Here is a 27,867-nt window from a genome sequence, read left to right as displayed (position 1 = left end):
CGAGCTCACATTCAGGAAGAGGGGGGTCCTAACTCCAGTCCACCCATCCTGATAGTGGTATTTTTTCAACAAGGGCATGGCCATGTAAATAACTGGCCCTTGTCCATCTTAGCAGTTTTTCTCCATTTAGCTGACATTATGCTCAAACTTTAGTTCATTTTCAGCTATTATTAACAGTTATTGTGAAATAATACGCAAGTTCCTTTAATTGTGTGACACGTAATTCTGATACTCTCATACAAAAATATTCATATATGGAAGTCTAATATGTACTGACACCTGAAGTCTGTTAACAGAACTAATTTAGCCAGTTTAACCACCCTGTCATTAAGCCTTTGTTGTCAAGTGTGAAAAAGAGAGTATTTCACAATAATCTGACAGCTATGTAAAACTGAAGTGACATTAACTCCTTGACATAAAACCCTGAGTTATCTTTTTATTATTTTGACAGAAACTTACAATCCTGAGGCAAAAAATAAATAAATAAAATAAAATGCTTATATCCATTTCAGCACTGTTAGTTAAGGGCTCAGCCACTAGAGAGCATCTGGTCCTACATTTGTAGCCTAGCTGTGATCTTTTGGTCAAGATGGCTGCCACTAGCTATCATCTTTACTGTGTACAGTTTTGGATACTCAGTGACAAAACACACACTTTCTGCCTCTTTCCTGTATTGATGGTTTTTAAAAGAGGATGGCTATAGTGAGCCTGAGTTTCATATTGAGTTTAGTGGCTCGGAAATTGAAGAAGAATGGGATGTTACTGCATTAGAGACTGAAAGTGATGACAGTTCTTCAGTTGAGTGACAGGTGCTCACCAGTGGTATGAGATAAATACATCCATTGTGCTCCACCCAGCTCCTTTAAGATTTATGTTCACAGGAAACAACTGTGAAATACATGGTAAGACTTTATAGCTACCCAGAAACTAAAAAATAACTTTGAGTTTTAGGATATTTTAGTGAATGTCCAGTGCACAAATATACCTGGGATTTTATTATTAGTGATCTTCAAAATTTTGTAACTCATCATTTTGAGCTTTAAAGACTATCTTCATATGTACTGTCATTCATTATAGGATGCTTTCTTAATAAAAAATTAGTTTTGGAACATAAATTGAAAAAATCAATATGTTAAAACATTAAAACACACAATGACACATAGTTGTTATATATTTTAAAAAGGACAGAAGTTTTCTGATGGATGAACCAGAAATCACTGATTATTATAATTTAAAAAATTAATTATGCTAAAAACAAAATGTAATTACCACTTCTTTGAATGGTAATAGTTATACATTTCAAAATTTGACAAAACATTGCTTGCATATAGGAGACAAATGTATACACAAAGCCACTTTACTTACTCTTCTAAAATGGTGTTATTTATCATGTACATGTATCTAGTTGTAGAAGCATAGGATTGCTAGGTGTAGTACTGCTTCTGTTCACTTCACTGCAAAATTTTGAACATCTTGGCAACTTTCTGAACAAGAGTGTGAAACCATCCAAAAGTCTAAGCACAATGAACAAGCATGGCATACCAAGCAATGCTTCACTGTCTTTAGTACAGCATGTGCGGAAATGAACTTGTACGAAATGAGGAAAGCCACATGAAGGGTATCAAAACCAAATAACAGCAATGCATGTGTGTAATCATAAATCTATATATTACACATCTTTGTGTATTTGTGAGCAAATATAACTTTGATGGAGTTTTATGGCTGTAAGCTTCACATGTGTGTCAAGGTAAGCTAATGAGAGTTTTGTGTATTGAAATTGTAGCCTTTATTTGGCAGCAATCATGGAGCATCCTTCTCATTACATGTCTGTTTTGAGCCTTGGATCATGCTTTACAATGCATTGCCAATGCCTGCCAAGAAGTTATTGCTTCTACATTATATGAAATACTACAGTCAATGCAAACAAATTTAAATACCTTTCTTTGCTGCCATGTTCAGTAAATATGTCACATAAGTTCATTTGACTTTAGTTTACTGGTATACAATGTTGAATCAAAACACCTTTCAACCGTCCAAATTGTCAATTGTTATTTTATATGAGCAATCAATTTTAGCACTACATTATGCCATCTTCAGGCACCTGACCAACATGTAGGAAGATTCTCACCTCGGGTGTAGTCAAAATAGGGGCCAGCATTGAATGAATGGTGTCCATAGATTTCTACTTGACACAGTGATCCCTTGGTCATCATTTGCTGCCTGTCAGGTAACATTTGGCAAGTGATGATTGAAAGGATCACTGTGTCAAGTAGAAATCTACAGATACCGGTCAGTGAATGATATCCCCTATGGGAATCTTCCTACTGTCGGTCAGGTGGTCTGAAGGTGTAGCACCAAAACTGGTTGCTCAAATCAAAATTCTGTATTGAACAGCCAAGGCCCCACAACCGTCTGTATAAGGATGGACTTGGAAAGACTTGGTTCACTGATGGTGATGTACCCGAGAGAATCAAACCAAATATGACTAGAAAGCACTTGAATCCTGTTTACAACTTAAGTTTACAATGTATCTCTCTTCTTTCTATTGTTTTACATAGTTCTTATTATTAATATTAATATTATTAGTAGTAGTAGTATTATTGGTTGCAAGTGTGTGCAGTTTTGAATTTACACTTTGTATGTCATGCAGTAAACTATCATCATGATAACCATCACTAGTCTTCTGATGCTATTTGAAATATTACATTATTCGCTTTATCCAGGCAAGCTCTAACATTAACATCAGTTATGTTATTTCCAAGGAAAAAGTCAGTGGCAACAAGGTTTGAATATCTCCACCAATAATTATGAAACCATTTAGTGATATTACGACTGGCCATGTCAATTAGATCATGAAGACTATCTGAGTTGTCCGATGTGGAAACTGCTGGTGTTGGTAGATTACTAGTTGTAGACATTTCCAAAGTTGTCCCACTGGTGGCACGTGCATCGTCCATGCACTGCCAAAGGAATGTCTTGAGCCCTTCTGTTGTTTGGTGATCTCCATAAAGCCGTGGTATTGGGCCCCACAGCCAAGCAAATTCTTTAAAAAAGAGAGCACTGTTAATTTTAAAAAAAGAAGGCATTTTAACAATATATAGTGAACTCATAAAGAGGAGAATCATTTGGAAAGTACAGAGCCTTTTGCTATTCAGAAATATTTTTAAAAACGTCCAATAAGAGGAATACATACCAGTTCACACATACTGTCCTCTTGATTCGTTGCATGGTCTTCTTGACTTAACATATTATGTGACCACCTATTAATCTGCTTAGGTGCTAACATTGTCCACAAGCTATATACGAGCAAGCTGTTCTTTCATCTTCAGGAAAAATTGTAATATCTGAAACTGCAATCTATGCCGATTTTCCTCAGTGCATGTGAGGAGAGGGTCACACTTTTGTGAGGGTTGTGGATATTTATTCACTCATTGTTGAACATTAATTGGAATTTCAGGATACTAATCATGTTCAGAAGGTGTTTATCTTTGACAAGAATGACTCTGATGAATGCCAGAGGGTACAGTATTTTACACATGTGTATTTCAATCACACCTTGCACTTCGCAGTTGGCAAGACTTACAGTTTTTGTCAAATTCTGTCATGGCCATGGAAACTACATATCTTCCACAACAAAGACTGGATAGAATAGTTGGGCATTCTCTGGCCCCTACAAGGGAACTAGTGCCTAAAATGATATTTGATAATTATGGTGAGGGTTTCTTAAAAGGTATCAGCATCATAAGACAGAACTATTAGCGCATTCTAATTGAATCAACTGTGCGTTCTTGGTGAAATAAGGCAAAAACAATGTTTGTTTAGTTAATAAACTATCAACTGTTTCTAAACAAGAGATATTAAAAAAAAAAAGTGGGTCAGGCTTATTCATCCTATTTCAAATCATCTTAGCGATGCCTGCCAAAAGGAAAATATACGAAGTTACTGTTTAAGTAAGAACCATGTGGAAGGTTAGAAATTTCAATGAAATGAGTAAACTGTGAAATTTAAATGGCGTACCAATCTGATGTCAGGAGTAAGCAGGGAAATGAAGGGACCTGTGATCAAATGGTGACATGTTTGACATACAATATGACAGAATTTTAAATGGATTATATAGTCAAATGTGGTGCATATAAGATTCATAGCTTTAAGACTATATCATCTACATGAGTAAAGACAGAACTAAAGGATAAGTTTTAACTTGCACATCAAAACTAAAAGGTGACCTTGATGTCAGTTGCAAGTCGCTAGTTTGTCTCTCCTTTGTGCAACTCACCCACTACCCAATGTGTGCCAAATCAAGATGGCAATAACAGCAACAAAAGATGTTTTGCATTCTCTGTTTCAACAACAATAATTTACTTACAACTGTGTAGTGTGATTTACACTGATTGTTTTGAGCTGTAAAAGGTGCAGTGTAATGCTTTCACTGATATCTGTAATTTCAAGACACTGATGAATCATCTAAGGAGGAATCCATAGTTCACCCCTGGGTGCTCATTCACAAGATGGAGCACATTATAGCTGGCCGCTGCAACCGAGCGGTTCTAGGTGCTTAATTTCGGAATCGCGCTGCTGCTATGGTTGCAGGTTCGAATCCTGCCTCGGGCATGGATGTGTATGATGTCCTTAGGTTAGTTAGCTTTAATTAGTTCTAAGTCTAGGGGACTGATGACCTCAGATGTTAAGTCCCATAGTGCTTAGAGTCATATGAACCAGAGCACATTATAAACCGTTTTGCATGTGTTTCACAGAATTTAATTCATAATGCTAGCAAAGAGTTGGCAATTTGTCATGTGTCTGACTTGTGTGTTTTGTGCCATTGTTTGTGTTTCAAACCATACCTATTCAGTTGCCAAGCCATTCATAATGGTAGTAAGCAACACTGTAGAGTTCCATGAATCCATTCTAGGCAGGGAGATGGAAGTTAACAATTTATTTTTATGTTTAGGCTACATTCCATTTAAATGGAACACGGTAGCCTCATACCATGGTCAAGCATGAGAGAGGTTCTCCAAAGCTTCATGTGTTTCACACTGTTTCCCAAGAAAAGACGTATGACTTTTGTTTCCCTCCAGAAAGATGGTTACAGGAATCACTTACTTGGATATGTCAGAGATCTGTTGGTTTTTTCCCCTGAAATTGTGAGAACATGCCAAAAATGTCATTTTTAGGATGGTGGGCCACCTCTACACTGACACCTTAATGGAAGAGCATTTTTCAACAATGTGTTGCATCATCAGTGTATCAGTTGTAATGGGTGTAATTTTAAACATAATAGTTAAAAGCACCTTAGGGTTGTATACTCCTATATATAAAAGATATACTCTGGCAAAATCAGATGGTTCTTTTGAAAGCACACACTTTGTACTCCACTGTGTAAGTTAAAATTTACACCCAAGTTTCTATCTTAACTCATGTAGGAGATGTAGTCTTGTGAAACTGACAAACATTTTTGAAACGCTCTATATTTTAACTGATTTATTTACTTCATATGTCAAGTCAAATGACATATCTATAGAAGGGTGTTATCAGTTAACAGTTCATGTTTTACTTTCCATGTGAGTTACAACCTAATGCAAGTTTTTTTTACTCAGTGTCTTTGAAATCCAGAATTCAGTAATATTATCATAAGGAAATCTTTTTATGTGTAATATAATTCTATGGTTAGGAAAGGAGACTAACACCTGTACTAAGAGACTGAAAAAATTGCTGTAGCAACTTAACCAAGTAAATGCAAGCTAAATATTATCATGTAGCAGCTGTCTTTCTTAGTATGGTAGTGGTGTCACTGTTCTGCGATGAAGAAGCTGCCTCATGGCACTGGAGACAAAAACAAAGGCAGAAACAAGAAATTTTTCATTTAGCAACTGGAATGTGCTCAACATCATGAAATGCCTAAATTGCTGACCAGATTAAATCACACTGTTCCCCCAGATTTAATATTCCTCTCTTACCAAACAGTTTAAATGACAACAAAGGACAATATGTGGACTTGCTTTAGTATCATATGGTGGTTAAGATTCTCCATCCAGCCCAAGTATCGATGTGGAGGAAAGGTCAGATACAGTCAGGCTTCATACGATGGATACAACTTGCTCCCTTGGAGGGCAGCGCTGCTGCCACCATGGGCATGTCGTATGAGCCTGTCCACTGACAAGACAGTGTCCATAAATACCATGGGCCTGCACTTCTCAGGCAGGTCTCGCTATTTTCTAAAGTATTTGATTTGTTCCATTGACAGTAGAGTGATTGACCTTGCCAGTGTTTACATTTTTCAGTTCATATTGCTCCCTGTACTGTCTACACTCACTTACAATGGCTTTCACTATGCTCTCGATTTTGCTGATTGCAGACTGTTCACATCATGTACTTCAGTTTCATCAACTGCAGGAATTGTCTGTCTGTTCCACCAGTTACTGCATCACTGCCAAAGAGGGTCATCATAAACTGTGTTCCACTTACAACAAGTAGGATAGAAAACTTGCAGTGACAGGCAAAGCAGCAAGTAGCTAGCTGCTTTCACATTATCCACAATGGATGTGCTCTTAGATAACTCAAACACACAGAGACTGACAGATTGTAGCAATTGCCTAACTGCTGTCAGTACACTGCAATTTAAAAATGTCTTGCGTAACATACACTCTGCTGAAGTGTTCAGAGCAGTATGACAGTATTTCTAGTGAGATAAGAGTGAGAATTAAAGTAATAGGATGAAGAGAAAGATGAGAGAAAATTACCATGGTAGTCACCTTCCTATTTCACATGTGTAAGCAGCACTACACTAACGTACCTTGAATTGAGTATACACCACTACCTCAAAGTTGCCTGAAACTACCACTGAATTATCTCACTATCTATCTACAACATGGAAAGTGTGACTTAATTTAATTTTGATGCATAAATGGAAATGCTGCTTACTCATTACATAAGTAAAAAAATTATGACAGTGCTTTTCACATACTCCCCATCTGAAGGGGACATTTTTTTTAACAGAAATTGCAAGTTTTTAAAAAATTAATAAATCACAATTGAAATACTAACATACTTATTGGTTGCTTTTGGAGGTTCTACAATTAAAATATTTATTATCAAAAGCTAAGCCTTACATAACTTCTCATCAAAATATCTATATAATTATCACATATCACTAGAGACATACATTTAAAAACATAAGAAAGGCAATTGATGGTAAAGAAAACTTTGAAATGTTAACACAAACAAGAATCAAAACACATGATAAAATGAAAAACTGTTTCTGGAATGTCATTTATGACATGTTTTTTCAACAACATTGCAATACCATTTTTTCCCTGTAACCCTCTTCCATTCTATGTTTTCCTACCATTAGCTCAATGCAATAAGAGAACAATGGAATCACTATACATTGATCTCACTAATTTGACACTCTGAAAATATTCCCTGAATTGGCATATTTCCATCACTAATTTTATACACTGGAATATTCATCAACTGGAACATTTCCACCACTAATCTTACACACCATTAGCACTGATTACTAATTGTTGTTTGCTGGTGCCAAAGCACCTCTAGTAACTAGTCATTCCTACTTGGCTCTTTGATCTTTGTCATGCCATTGTGGAGTCCGTTGAGTTTATTGCTCATTTCAGGTTTTTGGTGTTGCAGTAATTTAGTCTCAGGTGTTGACCATCAGCAGCATTAATTACAGTACATATTTGTTAGCATGTAACTGTTTATCAGTGTTCCTTAAAAGTCACAGTTCGTATCTAATTCCCACTAATAAATGTATATTGTTCCTCTTACTACGGAGCTGATCGGCTCATATACCAGTGCTCATCAGCTTTCTTGTGTTTCAGCAACACCTTTGTTGTATCACTAGTCTGCTGCTTATGTTTTGTTCCATTCTTGTGTGTCTGCTAATGCTTTTTGTTATATACATTAATTCAAGATACAAATTATATCAGACACAGGTATGAAATACACAAATGACCTAGAAATAATCCTTAGTATTTGCTTGTAATACATATGTGTATGTGTTATCTTTCAACTGTTCATCTACATCTACATACATACTCCGCAATCCACCATATGGTGTGTGGCGGAGGGTACCTCCTACCACAACTAGCATCTTCTCTCCCTGTTCCACTCCCAAACAGAACAAGGGAAAAATGACTGCCTATATGCCTCTATACAAGCGCTAATCTCTCTTATCTTATCTTTGTGGTCTTTCTGCAAAATGTAAGTTGGCGGCAGTAAAATTATACTGTAGTCAGCCGCAAATGCTGGTTCTCTAAATTTCCTCAGTAGTGATTCACGAAAAGAATGCCTCCTTTCCTCTAGAGACTACCACCTGAGTTCCTGAAGCATTTCCGTAACACTCGCGTGATGATCAAACCTACCAGTAACAAATCTAGCAGCCCGCCTCTGAATAACTTCTATGTCCTCCCTCAATCCGACCTGATAGGGATCCCAAACACTCGAGCAGTACTCAAGAGTAGGTCGTATTAGTGTTTTATAAGTGATCTCCTTTACAGATGAACCACATCGTCCCAAAATTCTACCAATGAACTGAAGACAACTATCCACCTTCCCCACAACTGCCATTACATGCTTGTCCCACTTCCCCACTTCATATCGCTCTGCAATGTTACGCCCAAATATTTAATCGATGTGACTGTGTCAAGTGCTATACTACTAATGGAGTATTCAAACATTACAGGATTCTTTTTCCTATTCATCTGTATTAATTTACATTTATCTATATTTAGAGTTAGCTGCCATTCTTTACACCAATCACAAATCCTGTCCAAGTCATCTTGTATCCTCCTACAGTCACTCATTGACAACACCTTCCCATACACCACAGCATCATCAGCAAACAGCCACACATTGCTATCCATCCTATCCAAAAGATCATTTATGTAGATAGAAAACAACAGCGGACCTACCACACTTCTCTGGGGCACTCCAGATGATACCCTCACCTCCAATGAACACTCACTATCAAGGACAACGTACTGGGTTCTATTACTTAAGAAGTCTTCAAGCCACTCACATACTTGGGAACCAATCTCATATGCTCGTACCTTAGTTAGGAGTCTGCAATGGGGCACCGAGTCAAACGCTTTCCGGAGGTCAAGGAATATGGCATCTGTCTGATACCCTTCATCCATGGTTTGCAAGATATCATGTGAAAAAAGGGCGAGTTGCGTTCCACAGGAGCGATGCTTTCTAAAGCCGTGCTGATGCATGGACAGCAACTTCTTTGTCTCAAGGAAATTCATTATATTCTAACTGAGAATATGTTTGAGAATCCTGCAACAATCCTGCACTTAGCCCTTACCCTTTATTTTGCTTAAATTGCTACCCAGCAGCTGCCACTCACTTTCTTCCTTATTTTGGGGTTACCATCTCCACCACATTAAGGTGCATTCTGATTGCTTTGTCAGGTCCTTGACATATGGAACAAATTTACTGGTTTCAGATTTCAGTTTTGATAATTTGTCATGGTCATTTACCAACACAAATCACATATGTTACAGTATACTGAGTTTTCTCTCTTCTGATGTCAAGTTTTTCATATATGGCTGTTCCTTTAATCTGTTGAAGCATAGTGTTGATCAATTTCATCAATTTTTATCATTGTTTATTTTGGAAAATTTACAGAGTTTGTAATCAATGTTTGTGATTCTTGTTGCTCAATTCATGACATTTCCATTATTATTATTATTATTATTATCATCATCATCATCATCATCATCATCATCATCATCCACAATAATTTTATTACCAAATATTTAATAAGCAATAAAACAAAAATGACAAATTAATTCACATCTTTTCTCTACTTTTCTACATAGTCATCAATGTTCTCAAATTATTTTTCCCATCGTAGTGCCAGTTTTGCCAATGGCCTTGCCACAGTGGTAACACCGGTTCCCATCAGATTACCGAAGTGAAGAGCTGTCTGGCTGGGCTAGCACTTGGATGGGTGACCATCTGGTCTGCCGAGCGCTGTTGACAAGCAGGGTGCACTCAGCCCCTGTGAGGCTAACTGAGCAGCTACTTGATTGAGAAGTAGTGGCTCTGGTCTCGTAAACTGGCATATGGCTGGGAGAGCAGTGTGCTGACCACATGCCCCTCCGTATCCGCATCCAGTGATGCCTGTGGGCTGAGGATGACAAGGCAGCCAGTCGGTACTGTTGGGTCTTCCAAGGCCTGTTTGGACTGAGTTTAGTTTAGTTTAATTTAGTTTAGTTTAGTGCCAGTTTCAATATGCCCTGTTCATAGAAATCCATGTGGTGGATGTATAACCATCTGCTGACTGCTGGTTTCACTTCCGCATCTGTCACAAAGTGTTGGCTGTCCAGGAAGTTCTTCATGGGACCAAACAGATGAAAGTCCAATTGTGCAAAGTCCAGACTGTATGGTGGATGCTGGAGCAACTCTCACCCAAATTTGGCAATTTTCTCATGAACAGGAGCAGCAACAGGGGATGAGCATTGTCATGAAGTAGTTTGATATTGTCAGTGGCAATGTTGTGGCACTTGTCATGAAGGGAATGACGTGACTTAACTGAGGTTTCAATGTAGGCTGCAGTATTCACAGTGGTTCCATGTTCAGCAAAGTCCACGAATAGCACACCACGCATATCCTAGAACACTGCCACAAGCACTTGTCTAGCAGATTGAGCCACTTTGACATTTCTTTGTACTGGGGAACCTGCATGTTTCCACTCCATAGAGGTCTGCTTTGTTTTATAGGAATTTAGTTGCGCACACACAACAATTCCTTTCAGGAAGTCATGCCCTCCTGTGGCCTAATGTGTGTTAAGTGATCCAGGCTGGCCATTGTGGTTGTCTATCAGGTTCTTAGGCACCCAGTGAACACTAACTTCATGAAATTTTAATGTGTCATGAACATTATCATACACCACACCATAGGAAATATTGAACTGCTATAATAAGGTCCACAGTTGCACACACTGGCCACTCAAAATTGCTGCTTCAATGGCTCCAACATTCTGTGGGGCTGCAGCTGTTACCAGCTGCCTGGAGCATGGCGAATCATTAAGGTTCACACAGCCTTCTTCGTACAATGCTCACCACCTAGACACATCACTAGGGTATGTATAGTCATCCCCATACATGCCTCAAATTTTCCTGTGAACTTTACTCAGTTTACGCCTGTTTGCCTACAAATATAAAACTACACTTCACTGCTTCTCACATGTTGACAGCAGTAATACGCATGCCATTTTTGTATTCCATTAAATATGTACTAGCTTGATTGTTGTTTGAATAATAATGAAAATATAACTCTTTTTTTATGTGTTCCTCAAATTTTATTTTCCAACTGTATATCAAGTAATCATTCAGTCAGGATGTTGGAATTATATTAAATTTAACGTGCAATGCCTTGAAATGAATTAATCAGAAACATACTTTCATTTAACAATAACTACAAAAGATAGTTATCATTATGTTGGTTTGTCAGAATTAAACATTGGGCAGTTCCATTATATTAGTACAGAATGTTGCTAGCATTTCATGCTTGCAAAATTCTTCAGTGGGGAGGGGCGGCGCTATATGATACAGATAAGTTCAAAACTGTAATTTCAGATTTTGCATAGTTTTAATCACATAAATAAAATGGTTTTGTACATTTATGCACAAAATGTGCATTCAAACATGAATCTAACATAAATAGTATTAATTTTATTATTTGTCATGTATTGGATTTATTTCAAAATTTGGTTGTCCCTGTTTTAATTTAATTTAAAGTGACTGACATTACATCCATTAATTATAAACTTTCAATATAACTTCAGGAAAGATTATCAATAAGAAACTCATTTGTTATGTCAAAGACGTATCTGATAAATATGTTGTCATTGTACTTCCTGGCTACTAGTTTGAAGTCATAAGTTGACAGGAAGTGAGATGTGAAACTAGTTTTTATGTTGTGCATGTGATGCATCATGCTTCATATTGTTTATTTGCAGGATAAACATTTGGCAAATATGGACTAAATGAGTTGACAGTGAATATTAAAAACCTGTGTTTTTTATTATTTGTATTAATGTCCAACATTAGATGAACCCAATATCAATCATGAATTTTACATACCTTAAGACTGATGTGCCAAAAATATGAAGAAAAAGTAATGAATTTAAAGAAACAAGAAAAGTCAGTTTTGCCACTGGAAGTACGATAGCATTTCTAATCTGAAGACATTTCTGTTTGTGATAATATTTAGTATACTGAGAGATGGTATACTTTAGATGTGCAAAATAGAACACTTAAGTGAATAATATTACTTAGAAATGGAACATTTCTCAAACAAACATCAATGACACTGCAAAAAAAAAAAAAAAAGGCAAAATTGCTAAGATAATACCCTATATCTACAAAGCTTCAAAACATCTGAATTTCAGTGAGGATTTCGTATCTTGTAGAGACTTAACAGGGATGTATATTTGAAGGTTAAATGACAAATTGGAAGGAGGAGATCTTATTAGTGTAAGAAATGTAACAACAGGAGTAAATAGTACACTTGAGAAAATACATTTATACTCACTCTCAGTGCACTAGTGTTGCCAGATTATGTCAAGGCCAGCTCTATTCACTTCAGGGTGTGACTCTCTTTTTCCCAACACAATGAGGTGCTTTAAATACCAACATTGTGGATACATGGCCATAAATTGTAAGTGTGTGGCAACTTACGGCAAATGTGGAAAGGTTGTATATGGACCTTGAACAATGTGTTCATTTTCTATATATTTTGCATGAAATGTACTGGGAAGCACACAGTATGTAGTCACAAGTGCTCAACTTTCACTGAGGGGGGAAAAAAAATTGAGAGACTCAAGGTCACAAAACAGGCCCCTTATGCCAAAGTATAAAAAAGCCTATGATTCTATTAAACTGATAGTCCTTGCAGCACCTTTTGCAGCAGTGACTGTAAACACACTGGATTTAAGAAATTCTTCAACACAGATCTCATTGGCAGAACTTTGGACAAAAATATGTACCTATTAGTGCAATAAGGTCAATTGCGTGCATCAGCTAATCAGAGGAGGATGCAAGATGATGATAAGTCTGTTTGGCATAGTGTAGCTTTACCAAATGATAAAGCATGTAGCAGAAAAGTTAAAAAGCTGGCCATTAGAATCTTTGTAATGTGGTAAGTTCAACTAACCAGCTTGTCATGTTTCAGATGTCACAATGACAGAATCTTCTACTGAGTGAAACTTACTGCACATCATTGTCTGGATAACAGACTTGAAGAGAGAAAGGGGTGGAATTGTGTTCTGGAAATACCATCTGCTTAATGCAGTCTGACAGAACTCTTTAAACAAGGCACAAGGCTGATTCACATATATTCTGGGTGTTGACATATGGCTGTGAACCTTGGACAACGGGCGAGCGACCAAAACCCAGTAGAGATATGGAACTTCAGGGTAACAGGTAGCAAACCAGTAGGGATAAGATGTGAAACACAGGAGGCATTTGAAAAAACTTAAATTTAAAGCCAGAGGAAAAGAATGTACAAGATCTAGAACTAAGTAAGGACTGAAGGACAAGGGACTGTCTTTGAGAAGTGAGACACCCCTCACATCTTGTATACCATGAAGCAGACGCAGCAAACATTAATCATGCAAGTGAATAATATGAAAGCATATCATTGCTGTTGTTATTAAATTAGTTTATGTTACTTGGTAGTAATCTATGATCCAGCAGTTAAACACAATCTGTCTACTGAAATAACAGAAACCAATTTCTCTCATATGTTTCCTCTGTAAGTCTGGAGTACAGTTGGTGTCACTTTGAAAACTGGAGATCATGTGCCACAACTTTCAGTTGTTTGTTTCTCTCTCTACAGAAAATTTGAAAAAATTCATTTAATTGCAGACTTTTAGAGAAGTTGTAACAGAAGACCTCCAGCTTTTCGTATAAATTTTTACACAATATTACCAATAAATTACCCTTACCTGTCGTTGTTTCAGAATCATTGTATGCCACAATAAGAGTACGTCCAGTGTGCCACACGTCAGCCAATGTAGAATTGTAGGTAATGTTGTCGAATGACAGTATGTAATCACCAAGCTCAGAATACAGCAATGAAACAAATTCACGGTGTAGGTCTGTGTTCTTTTCAAATCCCATGGGGAAGTGGTGAATGTCAAGTATGACTATTTCATACTTCGCCCTCTTCAAGAATTCTTTAATATCCTTAAGCACAGGCAGCAGATGATTTGCATGAGGCAGGCTATGATTCACCGAACATCTAAACAGTTTATTAGTAAATTTTAGTTGGAATATATTTGCTATAATTTAATTGTTGTATCATTATAACACAATTTTTTCAAATATTGAAATTATTATTTACTATTTGCATAATCAGGCAATCCTATTTTTATCTAATCACACAGAAATATATGTATGTATAAATAGTGCTCTTTTAGTCACAGTGAACATTGAACTCATTCTCTGGTTGTAATTTGTTTATTTTATGCTCTGTTTTTCTTGTAAATTCTACATTCTACTTACTGTGACTCTTTTTGGAGCCATAAAGGAAAACAAAACAAAAAGGAAAAAACAACTAAATATTTCTATTTTCATTGGGGGAAGGGGGAGGGGGATGCGCTTGCTACCCAGAGAGAGGAAGTCGTAGATGTAACTAGGTACTGTACTGAACAGTACTCTGAATGATGCTGTGTTGCCAGATTAGAACTGGAAACTGTCCTTTGTAGTAGTAGTAGTAGTAGTAGTAGTAGTAGTAGTAGTAGTAGTAATTAATAAACAGTTTACATGGCACATACAGGGAAAAATTAGAAAGTTCCTTTCTCTGCTAGTATCAATTCTTTTAAAACTGTATTTGCTTTTAAACAATAATAATCATAAACAATTGGACTCATTATTGTTCACTTTCAACCTGTACCTTATGATGTCATACTCATCAAGTGTATATGGGCACGGCTGGACCTGGACCTTGACTGTTAATCTGTTCCTTGACCTTGCTTGATGACAATGGGTTGAATATATGATCTGCCTGATCACAACAGTCAAATGACAACCTTAAAACTCACTAGCAGAAAAACACTAAATGGTCACATTCAAGTTAAACATATTACAATAATAAATACTGAATCTATTAATTTGTTTAGAAACCATTTACATCAGGAACTGTGGGAGGAAGTGCCAACCAACACAGCACATGTGAAATTAAATTCAGTCTTGAAATTATTTCTTGAATGTTTTGAAATCTGCTTCTCCCAAAGACAGATTTAAACCAAACCAACATGTAGTTGGATATCATGTCAAAATAAGAGGAGAGATTGTATGAGTACCCCAAGCAAAATACTAGTTCTGTGTAGTCTTAATATCCATTTCAAAGGATACCAATGAATACTAAAACAAATTATTTTATACAGAAAAAAATAGAAAATGACAAAATGTGTAATTTAAAGAATAAAACCAAAGCCATATGGCAAATTATAAGAAGAGAAATGAGCTGATTATGGACAACAGTAAACTAACTGATCCCAGACAAGTGACTAGTGCATTCAATCATTATTTCTCAAACAGGGCACAGCAGTTGATAAACACAAATCATGACAAACAGCCGTACAGTAAGAGAGAACATTCAAATCAAAAAAATTCATGGAAAGGCATTATTCATGTATCCAGCAACACCTGGAGAATGGCCAAAAATCATTAAAGGATTGCCTACCAGTTTGTTTTGTCAGGCTTCATCAAAATGTTCCTTAGAAGATTAACTGGCTTCTTAAATAAAGGAAGGCTGATAAGACTCACATGGATTCAGAGTTATAAAGTCAACCCGGTTAGCAATTTTTTCTTTTTAAATGTAATGTGATAGGCAACCTGTATCTGGGATATTTCTTGACCTAAGTAAAATCTCTGATGTTATTGATCGAGATAGTCCCTTGCATAAATTAAATAATTATGAAATTCTGAAAGGTGGATCCAATCATATCTCAATAATTGTCAAAAAATTACGGGAGTAAAATACAAAGACAGTGAAACAAACAAAATTTCTAGTGTTTGCAGTAATGAGCAAAACATCAAGTATGGAGTCCCACAAGACTCAGTTCTGGGAACAGTCCTATTCCTGCTGTATGCAAATGACTTGACTGGTAAACTACATGATGGAACAACAGTAATCCTTGACAATAACTCTGATATTCTAATTAAATCACATAGAGAGGAAAATCTGCAGGAAACTGCCACATCTATTATGCATAGCTTAGCACAGTGATTCAGGACCAATAGGCTGAAACAGATGTGGCAGTTAAACCTCCATCCTGCAAACCCTGTTTTCACCACTGATATTACTGTCATACAAATATTTATGCATACATGTTCAGGAGGATTGTAAGTGGGAAATGCACCTTACCACTCAAAATAAAAAAAACTGAATACACTATACAAAAGTAGTTTAATGTGGTCACAACAAAAGTGACAATGATTGGTGCTTAATTGGCTCATATTCCTTGGCAGCTGCCTGCATATGAGTAGTGCACATTTTTCTTGCTGTTTCTGTTGTGTTCTTTTGTATTTGTGTGTCCTACCAATTTTTACCATGTCTGAGCTGTCACAGGAAATATCTATAACAAAAATTGCACAGTTTCAGGTACAGCAGATTGAATGCCTGCTGCTCGCTGTCAGTCAATTGATGTCCTTACTGAACAAGCATGCAGTAATGCTGCACCGTTAGATGCTCCAAAAATTTTCCCATGCCACAGCCAGAACAAAGAATGGTCAGACTACTGGGTGCAATTAGAAGCATACTTTTCTGCCTACCAAATAACAGGTATGGAGAACAATGCTTACTTTTTGTCCACTGTTTGTCCTGATGTCTAAAACATCAGTGTTGAACTGTGTGCTGAAACTGTTCCTGAGATGGTCATGTACAATGATCTTGTGAAATCGCTAGTTGAATATTGCGATAGCAAATTTAATGTAGCAGCTGCACAGTTTAAATTTTTTCATCTGAAGTAGAAGCCTGCTCAGACAGTCACGCAATGGGTAGAGGAACTCAAAGGTCTCACCAGACACTGTAAGTTTAAGTGATTGTGTGGCATTCATTATAGTGAAGCCATGTGGCATGATGATATTACACAGAATGTGTCTGATGCACACTTTCCTGCAGTGATTCTAAAACTGTATGACCCTTATTTGAAAATAGTACTGTCTATAGTGGAATCTCAAACAATTGTGGACTCAACAGAGGTTGATTTTGAGGCTCCATGTACCTCTTTTGTAGGGCATGAGACACTCAGTCTCAAGTGCAGAATAGTGTTCCAGGAGTTCAGAAAGGAGCTCAGACAAACATTAAGAACAGTAGAAGTAACAATCTAAGTTTTCTAGTATACAGTGTGTATTACAACACTGGTAGAAAATTGTGTCCTTCGTGTTTCTCTAGGCATCATCAGAAAGGCTGCCCTTGTTGTAATGCTAGTTGCTTTTAATGTCGATGTGAAGGTTACATTCAATCTGTGTGTGCATTCTGCAGACAGGGAGAGTGAGACAGTTGCTGCCGTGCTAGCATGTGACAACCACAACTTTGCTGTCAACAAGTGTTCACAGTGCAAGTCAAAATGGTTCAAATGGCTTTGAGCAATATGGGACTTAACTTCTGAGGTCATCAGTCCCCTAGAACTTAGAACTACGTAAACCTAACTAACCTAAGGACATCACACACATCCATGCCCGAGGCTGGATTCAAATCTGCGACCGTAACGGTCGCGCGGTTCCGGATTGAAGCGCCTAGAACTGCTCGGCCACTCCGGCCAGCACAGTGCAAGTCAAACCAAGTATTTCCACACTATGGAAGGATTCAATTGCAATATGCAGGCAGGTGAACAAACTTTTATTTCATTGAAAAGTGAAGCATAATACAATCAAGCTATAGTTTGACACCAGTACTTCTGTTTTCCTGATCAATAGACATTTGCGCCTGAAGTGGTAGCCCACTGCTACAGCTGCCTACTTCTATTAAGTCTGCCTACAGTGGACAAGAAATTCCAGTCCTTGGCATGTGTAGTTTGTCAGCAACTTTCCAGGGAGTGACAAAGTGTGTTTCTTTTCATGAACTCAATTCTAAAAATAGTGCAAACATATTTGGGTTGGATTTGATTTGTTCGACTTGTACATTCAGAACAATGTGTTATAGATCAGTGTTTCTGTGCCTCTCACTAATATTTCTGACTTGTGTAGTAAGTACAAGGAACTACAGGGACCAAGTAGAGGAAGGGCTAAAGACTTCGAAGCGCACATCACTGTGAAGGACAATGCACAGAATCAATTTTTTTATGTGCTTCTTATCCCCCTTACAATATGTGAACAAGTTGTTCAGAATTGCAATGATGGCAAGACAATGGAGTTATCAAACTTGTTTCTGGAAGCCAATGACCATCGCCCTCGGTCATTCTGAAGATGCCTTTAGGTAGTTTACATTTGTGTGCTGACTTTAAGGGAACAGTAAACCCACAGACTATTCTTATCTTCTTCCACATCCTGAGGAATTGATGGACACACTGGGCTAGGGCAGATACTTTGCAAAGGTAGATTTGCAAAAAGCATTTGTAAGTTACCTCTGGATGAACAGTCCAAGCAATAGTTCATGATAAACACTCACTTAGGTGTGTCCAGTTTCAAAGGCTACTGTTGAGAAGTGCTTCAAGCTACTGCAATTTTCCAGTGATTTCTGGAACAGTTAACAGCAAAAGTCCCTTCTTGTACTAACTATCTGGATGATATTGTGATCACAGGTCATATGCCTGTAGGACATTAAGCAAATGTAGACTGTTTGTTTCAAGTTCTTTATGCATCTGGCTTAAAGTGTAATAAGGAAAAGTGCTCCTTCTTCCAGGAAGAATTGAACTATCTAGGTCATATAATAAATGCACAGGGTATACATCTGACTCCATCAGACTTCTCTGTGATTAGAGATCTGTTGATGCTCATATTGTCAAGGAGCTTCAGTCAGTGAAGGGGAAGCTCACCTATTTTATAAAATTTATTGGTAACGTTGTGCACCTTGCTGCTCTGCTTAACTGGCTGCACCAGAAAAATGTTCCATTTGTGTGGTCCAAACATTGCCAGAATGCATTTCAACAACTGAGATGTTTTATTCAGTTTGCATTCTTATGGGACTGGAGGGGTGCTCTCCCATAAGGTTGGTTCTTCTGACAAGCCCATTGATTTTGCCTCAAAAACTCTTAACAAAGTGCAGTGTAACTACAGTCAGCTTGAAAAAGAGTTACAAAATTCCAACAGTATTTGTATGGTCAAAAGTTCCATTTGCTGACAAATCATTGGCACTTGATGGCTGTTGTGACTTGGCAAGACAGCCAAGCCACTATGATTGGTAGCCGAAAGGCACGCGTTAAGCTCACGCAGGCTGGCGTGAGTTCTGGAACATTTAAGGAAGCAAGGCTTTAGCAAAAAAAGGTCATAGCTGTTGGAATACTTAACTTTAATCCATAATTGGTGAACATCGGTCTGACGGTACACGCATCACAAGATAAATAGCAAATGATAATGGCGCCTTGCTAGGTCGTAGCAAATGACGTAGCTGAAGGCTATGCTAACTATCGTCTCAGCAAATGAGAGCGTAATTTGTCAGTGAACCATCGCTAGCAAAGTCGGCTGTACAACTGGGGCGAGTGCTAGGAAGTGTCTCTAGACCTGCCGTGTAGCGGCGCTCGGTCTGCAATCACTGACAGTGGCGACACGCGAGTCCGTCGTATACTAACGGACTGCGGCCGATTTAAAGGCTACCACCTAGCAAGTGTGGTATCTGGCGGTGACACCACAATGGCCTTGTTCAATCCTGCCATGCCTGTCCCACCTCAAACAGTGAACATTGGGGACTGATATTGTCTACTTATTAGTATGAGTTATTGTACAGGTTCATTGTCCAAAATTCAAATGCTGTCATGTTTACTGGTTGGTACCAATACAGCATTTGCTTTGTCTGAAGAACCATGTTCTCACGTCATTTGTCAGGATATAATATGTCTTCAAAATTTTCCTCTCAACTTTCAGCATGTTGTTTTGCAGTATGTGTGCCATGGGTGGCTATGTAGTTTGAAAGAAACTCTCCAGCCAGTGGCACGATGCTATTTTTCTCATCATTATGCACTTTCCACATGCAATGTTCTTATATTGCATACAGAGAATGACCATGCACATGTTATAATTCCTCAAACTCTAAAGCAAGAAGTTCTGTCTTTATTGCATCAAGGTCATTGGTGCATAGTTCGCACAAAGCAACTCGCATGGATACTGAGATTGAGCAAATGACTGCTCATTGCAAAGTTCATGTGGAAAATCAGTCAGCTCTGCTGCAACACTTTTTTGAGTGGCCACATCTGTCTCAACTGTGGTGTGGGTCCATTATAGAACACGTGATTGTTGTAGTTGGTAGGTGCTTACAGTAAGTTTTGTTTTGTTGTCCCCATGATATCCATCACTACTGCAAGTATGATATCAGCTTTGTCTTCTGTTTTGTGTCTTGAAGGTCTTCCCGAGATCATTGTCTCGGACAGTCGTCCACAATTCACATCAGCTGGTTTCCAAGAGTTTTGTGCCACCAGTGGCATACACCATGTTACCACTGCATCTTTTCATCCACAGTCTAATGCTGAAGGTAAACAGCTTGTTCAAACATTCAAAAGTCACAGAGAGAAACTCCATACCTCCCATACACAGGACCAGGCACTGAACATTTTTCTGTCCTCCTACTGTTCCTTGCCACATGATGGGAAATCACCGGCAGTATTATGACTTGGTTAAAGGCACATTGTGGAAACAATTTTTTCCACTGCAACAAAGTCTCAGCATCAGGATTAAGCCTTTTACAAAGTCTTGGGAAAGAAATAGTGTTGGGTGCATGGACTCATTACCAAGGCACACCTACATTCATCTTACGTCATCTATAATTCTGCTGGGCTACTGAAGCGCCACCAAAACCAGCTGCACTGCACCTGTGAGTATGTAAGTGACTGCTTGACCAGAGAATGCTTGTCCAGAGACCCAGCACACTGCTGGGGTCCTCACCCACTGTCGCAGCCATCTCTTCACCAGTCATGGCTGGCACCATACACTGTGATGCCCATGGAGATTGACGCCCAGCCACTAGCACTGACATCTGCCCAACTGATGCCCATGGACAAGGTGTCTGCAAAAGGTCATCATGCATCTCCATAAGATCCTCATGCCATCCAACTGACTACAGTGTCTGTATGTCTGGATGTGCACATTCACCCTGCGGCTGCTTTTTTGGCTGGTGTTTCCGGTCACCCTTGCATTGGATACCAGGGTGTGGGCAGGGGTGTGCCATTGGCCACAGTTACCCTCCCTGCATCCTCATCTGCATCCACATCCAGTCCTCCTTTCCCCCCATCCCCTGTTGTAACGTGCATCCACCCTACATGACAGTGCAGAGGTTGGTGAATGGGGGAAGAGGGGGGGGGGGGGGGGGGGGAAGTGGTATCATCCAGATTGTGGTGCCACACTAAAGTCAACAATGCATATCGATACCACAAAAATTAGTGAGGGCGTGCTGCAATCTGCAACAGCATATGCGAGATGCTTCTGAAGATTGCGCCTCTCCCCAAGCACTGCAGCGCCCTCGCATTGAGGCTAATATAGGACCAAGATTGTAAGAGCTCTGGCCCAGTTTGTGACCTCATCTGAAGGAGTCACCATCACAGTGTAGGACCAACAAGTTGTTAAAGTTTCTGATGAAGCTGTACTTCAGTACATGCTGCACATTGTGCCTCGAGAGAACAGTTTGTTAGTTTGTTGCTTAGTGCATTAAGTAATGCTTCCATAGTCAATGACAGTTGTAAATTATACAAGACTCCTGTGGCAAAGAAATGTGTCAAAGTTAACTAAAACTTTTATTCATTTGTGTCATAAAGTGAACTATTATTTCATGTGTTCTATACTCATGCTCATAAATTAAGGATAATTGCAGAATGTGGCGCCATACAACGTGACACTACAAAAAAGTGGTGCTAATAGCATACGCACATAGGGAACACACACAACACAGATCTGTAAGTGCATGGTATTGGTGATAAGTTGAGAAAACCGTCCCAAAACACATGTGTTACAAAACGCTACAGATTCCTGAGCATGTACCCCAACATCAATATGGGATATGATAACTATGCACACATACATGGGCCGCACAGCGGGTTGGAATACTCTGGATCAGATGGTCGAGCAGCTGTTGGAGTATAGCCTGCCATTTCTGCAGCAGTGCCTGTCGGAGCTCCTGAAGTGTCGCAAGGGTTTGAAGACGTGCAACGATAAGTCGAGCGAGAGCATCCCAGATGGGCTCGATGGGGTTTAGGTCTGGAGAACAGGCAGGCCACTCCATTTGCCTGATATATTCTGTTTCAAGGTACTCCTCCACGATGGCAGCTCGGTGGGGCTGTGTGTTATCATCCATTGGGAGGAAGGTGGGACCCACTGCACCCCTGAAAAGCTGGACATAATGGTGCAAAATGACGTCCTGATACACCTGACCTGTTACAGTTCCTCTGTCCAAGACATGCAGGGCTGCATGTGCACCAATCATAATCCCACTCCACAGCATCAAACCATGACCTCCATACTGCTCCCTTTCAAGGACATTAAGGGGTTGGTATCTGGTTCCTGGTTCACGCCAGATGAAAACCCGGCGAGAATAACTGTTCAGACTATACCTGGACTTGTCTGTGAACATAACCTGGGAAAACTGTTCCAATGACCATTTACTGTGTTCTTGACACCAGGTTTTATGGGCTCTCCAGTGACAAGGGGTCAGTGGAATGCACCTTGCAGGTCTCTGGGAGAATAAACCATGTCTGTCCATTCGTCTGTTAGACTGTGTGTCTGGAGACAACTGTTCCAGTTGCTGCGGTAAGGTCCCGAGAAAGGCTACCTGCAGTACTCCACGGCAGTCTGCGAGCACTGATGGTGAGATACTGGTCTTCTTGTGGTGTTGTACACTGTGGACATCCCTTACTGTAGCACCTGGACATGTTTCCTGTCTGCTGGAATTGTTGCCATAATCTTGAGATCACACTTTGTAGCACACAAAGGGCCCATGCTACGACCTGCTTTGTTTGACCAGCTTCCAGTCGCCCTAGTATTCTACCCCTCATAACGTCATCAATATGTGTTCTTTGAGCCATTTTCAACACACAGTCTCCATTAGGACATCTGAAAACGTCTGCACACTTCCTCACTGCCCTGTACTCTGACATGCACCAACACATCTTTGCATATGTGGACTCCTACCAGCGCCACCGTGCGATGACCGCAGGTCAAATGCACCGCATGGTCATACCCCGAGGTGATTTAAACATGCAAACTGCCCACCACAGCATTGTTTCACCATGTATCAGCATTATCCTTAATTTATGAGCATGAGTGTAGTTTGATGAGCCTTGTCCCAGAGCAATCAAGGAACCCACATTTATGGCTGGACAAAAGTAGTTTTATGTCATCACAACAGAGAAAATCTTAAAGAAAACCTCTTCAAACATAACTAATATATACACATATATGAAACTAGGCAGAAGCTAAATCTACAAATAAACACAGTAAGTACCAACTTATGCCGAAGAGGAGTGTATCGTATCGGAGATATATTTCATTACTGTATGCCTTCTTGCCTAAAATGCCTACCAAAATTACATATATTTAAGCTAAGGCTGAAACAGTTATTGTTTGAACACTGCTTCTACTCTGTCTCTGAATTTCTAAATCATAATATCAGATACACCTCATTTCCCAAATATTGTTAATTATGTATTATGCCACTTCGCACTATAATTTACTTTGTGTTTATCAAGTCATCTCACTTAATAACCACTGCTATCAAATGTAGAAGCTATGTTGTATGTCAATTTATATTATTATGCACTTTGATTGTGCCGATCGGCTGCTCAGCGTGCTTTGCACTGAGAAGAATTTTTCACTCTGTTGACAGAACAATTATGCTGTTGTCATATTTTACATATATCCAGTGTATAATTTCCACCGAGGCTTGGCAACTCTCCTGAAAGTAAACTAAGGAGTTACTGAGTGGGGTATAAAAGTATACAATAAGTTTCCCATTAACATAAAAAAAGGAAATTAATAATGTAAAAGTATTCAAAAGGAAATTAAAAGCATTCCTCATATATCAAAAATTTTTTACAAAATGAATGTATTCTTATTGTTAAAAGGCAGTCTTTGGTGTAAGAATAGAGGAAAACTCTTAAAAGAAAAATGTGGTACTTTTACTTATGACATGATGATAAAATGTAAATTTATTTATGTCATTAGGATAAAATGTGTTAAAATACAACCCAAATCACCTACAGATATAATCATGTATTATTCCTGCTGTACTATATTCATACAGCAAGTAACACTTAACTATTTGCTGTCCTTCCTAGTGTAGCAATTTTACTGGCCAGCAATGTATATCAATAAAGTAATTACCTAATATGTTAACCTGTGGTGCACTTCATATTACAGTACCCATTTGGATACCAGCTCATTTTCTGTTATATGAGAATGTAAGCATCCTTCTTCTTTCCATTGCTTAAATAAGACTGAACCCTACCAAATAACTCATCCTTTATTCCACAGTGTTCTAATTCATTCAACAATATACAAGAAAAACAATAGAGTTCAATCAGGAAAAGAAATATGCTGGCTTTTGAAGTGAAGTGGTCTTAGCAGAATAGACAATTTACAAATAATGACCAAAAATTGTAGAATGAAAAAATGAATATGAAATGCCCCTTTTTGTGATTCATAGGTTGTGAGAAAGCTTTTTGACTCAGTTTCAACACAATTTGTACTCAAAGCTTTTGAGAAACAATGCATTAATTTAAACTATATTAGAATGATGTGCACCTAAGATGGCAAGAGGTAGGGAAGGAGCAGTGTACCATGACTCATCACCCAGTAACATCATTCTGCCGTGCTTGTCCATAGTGTGCACTTCAGGGTGTACATAGAACAATTAAATTGTTTTCTGTGTCAGTATAGGAACGATAAGATTTTTCTTAGCATTTGTACTCTACTGTTAGTGAAAATTGCAACACTCAGAAATAATGGTCTGGATCACTCCAAACTGGAGGATGTATAGAACAGTGGAACAATAATAGGTGATTAAGACTGGGGAAAGCTGACATGCTTGTAGATCCAGCAGCACTCTCTTTCGTATGGCATGGACAGGTCAGTGTCATGCCACCCTCAGACAGAACAGAACCATCAGATGAGTTGCAAGCAAGTGCTGGTATGACTCTTCAATGTCCAAGAGAGCAGTATAAGTATCTCAGAGAGTCTGAATGGGGCAGAATGATTGGCTTCTGGAAAAAGGGTATGAGGAATGAGCAGATAGAAGAGGGTCGTGCACAGTTACAAGTGGGTACTGGACACAGCATATTGCCACAGAATGGGATGATCACTATCTTATCCATATGGCCACAACCAACAGAACAGCTGTGTCCACAGTGTTGGCTCAATGTTGGTGTAGTGTAGGGGGTGTGGACATGTCTGTGTAGATGGTTCAACACCCTCTGCTGGGGCTGGACTAACGGCACACGTTATTGTGTCGGCTTCCACTGACCAGAAACCACCGACACCTCAGACTGCAATGAGCACCTGAATGCCATCACTGTGTACTGTGTGGCAGAATGAAGTGTTTTTTGATGAGTCCCATTTCGACTTGTCCTGCAGTGAGTGATAGCTGCATACGTGTTAGGTGCTACTGTGTTGAACACAATCAGGCAGATTGCAAAGTTGAGCAGCATAGAGGGCAAATGACAAATGTGACAGTTTGGGGTGACAATGCCTATAATGTGCAATCTCATCTCCTACATATTGAGGGCAATCTGAACAGCATCTGCTATGCCAGGCAGGCTTTAGAGTCTGAAGTAATGCCCCTCGACATGGCTTTTTTCACCAGAACATTGCCCGCCCACATGTGGCCAGGGAAGTGCAATCCTTCTTTGAAGAACAATGTGTACCACTGCTACTCTGGCTTGCATATTTGCCTGACATGTCGCCTATCAGACATGTCCAGTATATGTTCGGTCAGCAACTTGATCATTTTGGTCCATCTCCAAACATTGTTGGTGCTTTGTGGATGTGAATACAAACTACACGGCAGTTTATACCCCCAGCAGCATACACAGGACCTCTCTGATTCCCTACTGCAGGGTCCAGAGACTCCGATTCTAGCATGTAGCTTCACATCATACTGAATTCCCTCTGTCAAAATCGTGAACAGTTCTGTAATTCTAATCATGTGTGTTGTCTTGTCCCTTAACTGTGGAATAAATTTCATTGTAATCACATCTCCTCCTAAGAGTTGAAATTTTCACAAATGGTGGTGTAGTTTTTATTTATGACTGACCTAAAGTGAACACAAATAGTATTACACTAACATGCAATAGCTATAGTCTTGCAAGTATCTAAATTTTTCAAGAGAGCACCCCATGGAGCATACCAAAGGATTGCCAGGTAACAGCTGGTGCTGATAGTGTGGGATAGAAAAACAGAGCACAATGGTGAGTCTGTATAGTATTCAACATCTCTTTCTTTGCAGACTGCATAGCATAGCTGCCCTCTAACTTGCATGACACTCTAGTATGCTACAGAATATACAGGATGTCCCAGAAATGAGCAACAAACTATTTACAGCAACCTTAGGGCAACTTTTCAAATGCTCAAACAGGAAAAAAAGGAAGAATGAATACATGTTAGTGGAATGTGTCTGAAATACCTTGATTTTGCTGATAACATTGTACTATTTGCCTCTAGCACACACTCTCTTCAAAAACATGAACTTCATTGAACAAGTTTAAAATTTGGCTTAAAAATCAATCACAATGAGACTAAAATAATGTTTCATAAAGATATCAAACAGAAAACAGTGGATTAGTTCCTGTATTTCAGGCAGTTAATAACAATGTCTGGATGGAAAGAGAAATAAGGATGTTTTAGAGACTAAATGTGGTTTTCAAACCTGAGCTTCTGACACATCAGAAATGGAAGTTTACAATTATTGTGTGTTCTCAGTTATGACTTAGGGTAGTGAGACATGAAATTCTAAGACAAAAAACGTCCAAAACCTAGTGATCACTTTGTTAGCAGAGGATAATTATATTTTAGGAATTACTAGGAAGGACAAGAAAACAAAAGGATGACTCGGTAATTACAACCACAGTGAAAATGAAAGGGAGTGAGTGGAACATTTAGCCAATCAAATTGATGGTAGCCAGACCAAGGGAGTTCTTATCTGGATCAAGATTTAATGTAAGGTGGGCAGATGAGATTAAAAAATGTGCAAGAACAACATGAATGTGTATATGTGCAGACTGCAGAATGGAAAAGTCTAGAGTAAACTTTTATCTGTCAGTTGCTGTCTGACAATGATGATGATGATACAAAGTGTTACAATATTTCAGCTATGTACAGGGTGTTTCAAAAATGACCAGTATATTTGAAATGGCAATAAAAACTAAATGAGCAGCGATAGAAATACACTGTTTGTTGCAATATGCTTGGGACAACAGTACATTTTCAGGCGGACAAACTTTCGAAATTACAGTAGTTACAATTTTCAACAACAGATGGCGCTGCAGTCTGGGAACCTCTATAGTACGATATTTTCCACATATCCACTATGCGTAGCAATAATATGGCGTAGTCTCTGAATGAAATTACCCGAAACCTTTGACAATGTGTCTGGCGGAATGGCTTCACATGCAGATGAGATGTACTGCTTCAGCTGTTCAATTGTTTCTGGATTCTGGCGGTACACCTGGTCTTTCAAGTGTCCCCACAGAAAGAAGTC

General features: G+C 38.8%; 1 protein-coding gene across 1 annotated transcript in view; it reads right to left on the bottom strand.

Moving 5' to 3' along the window:
- Window positions 1-1,153: 1,153 nt before the first annotated feature.
- LOC126183768 (PI-PLC X domain-containing protein 1-like) overlaps window positions 1,154-27,867 on the bottom strand; it is a 77,966-nt gene continuing 51,252 nt past the window's right edge. Inside the window, exons 5-6 of the mRNA XM_049926001.1 lie at window positions 13,976-14,271; window positions 1,154-3,043 (exon numbers count right to left, since the gene is read on the bottom strand). Of these exons, the coding sequence (XP_049781958.1) occupies window positions 2,676-3,043; window positions 13,976-14,271 (664 nt within the window). The 3' untranslated portion in view covers window positions 1,154-2,675. The remainder of the gene's footprint in view (window positions 3,044-13,975; window positions 14,272-27,867) is intronic.

This window comes from Schistocerca cancellata, chromosome 4, assembly GCF_023864275.1.
Source record: "Schistocerca cancellata isolate TAMUIC-IGC-003103 chromosome 4, iqSchCanc2.1, whole genome shotgun sequence".
Lineage (NCBI taxonomy): Eukaryota > Metazoa > Arthropoda > Insecta > Orthoptera > Acrididae > Schistocerca > Schistocerca cancellata.
The sequence above is the reverse complement of the archived record's forward strand: the minus strand, read 5'-3'. Positions and strand labels throughout refer to the sequence as shown.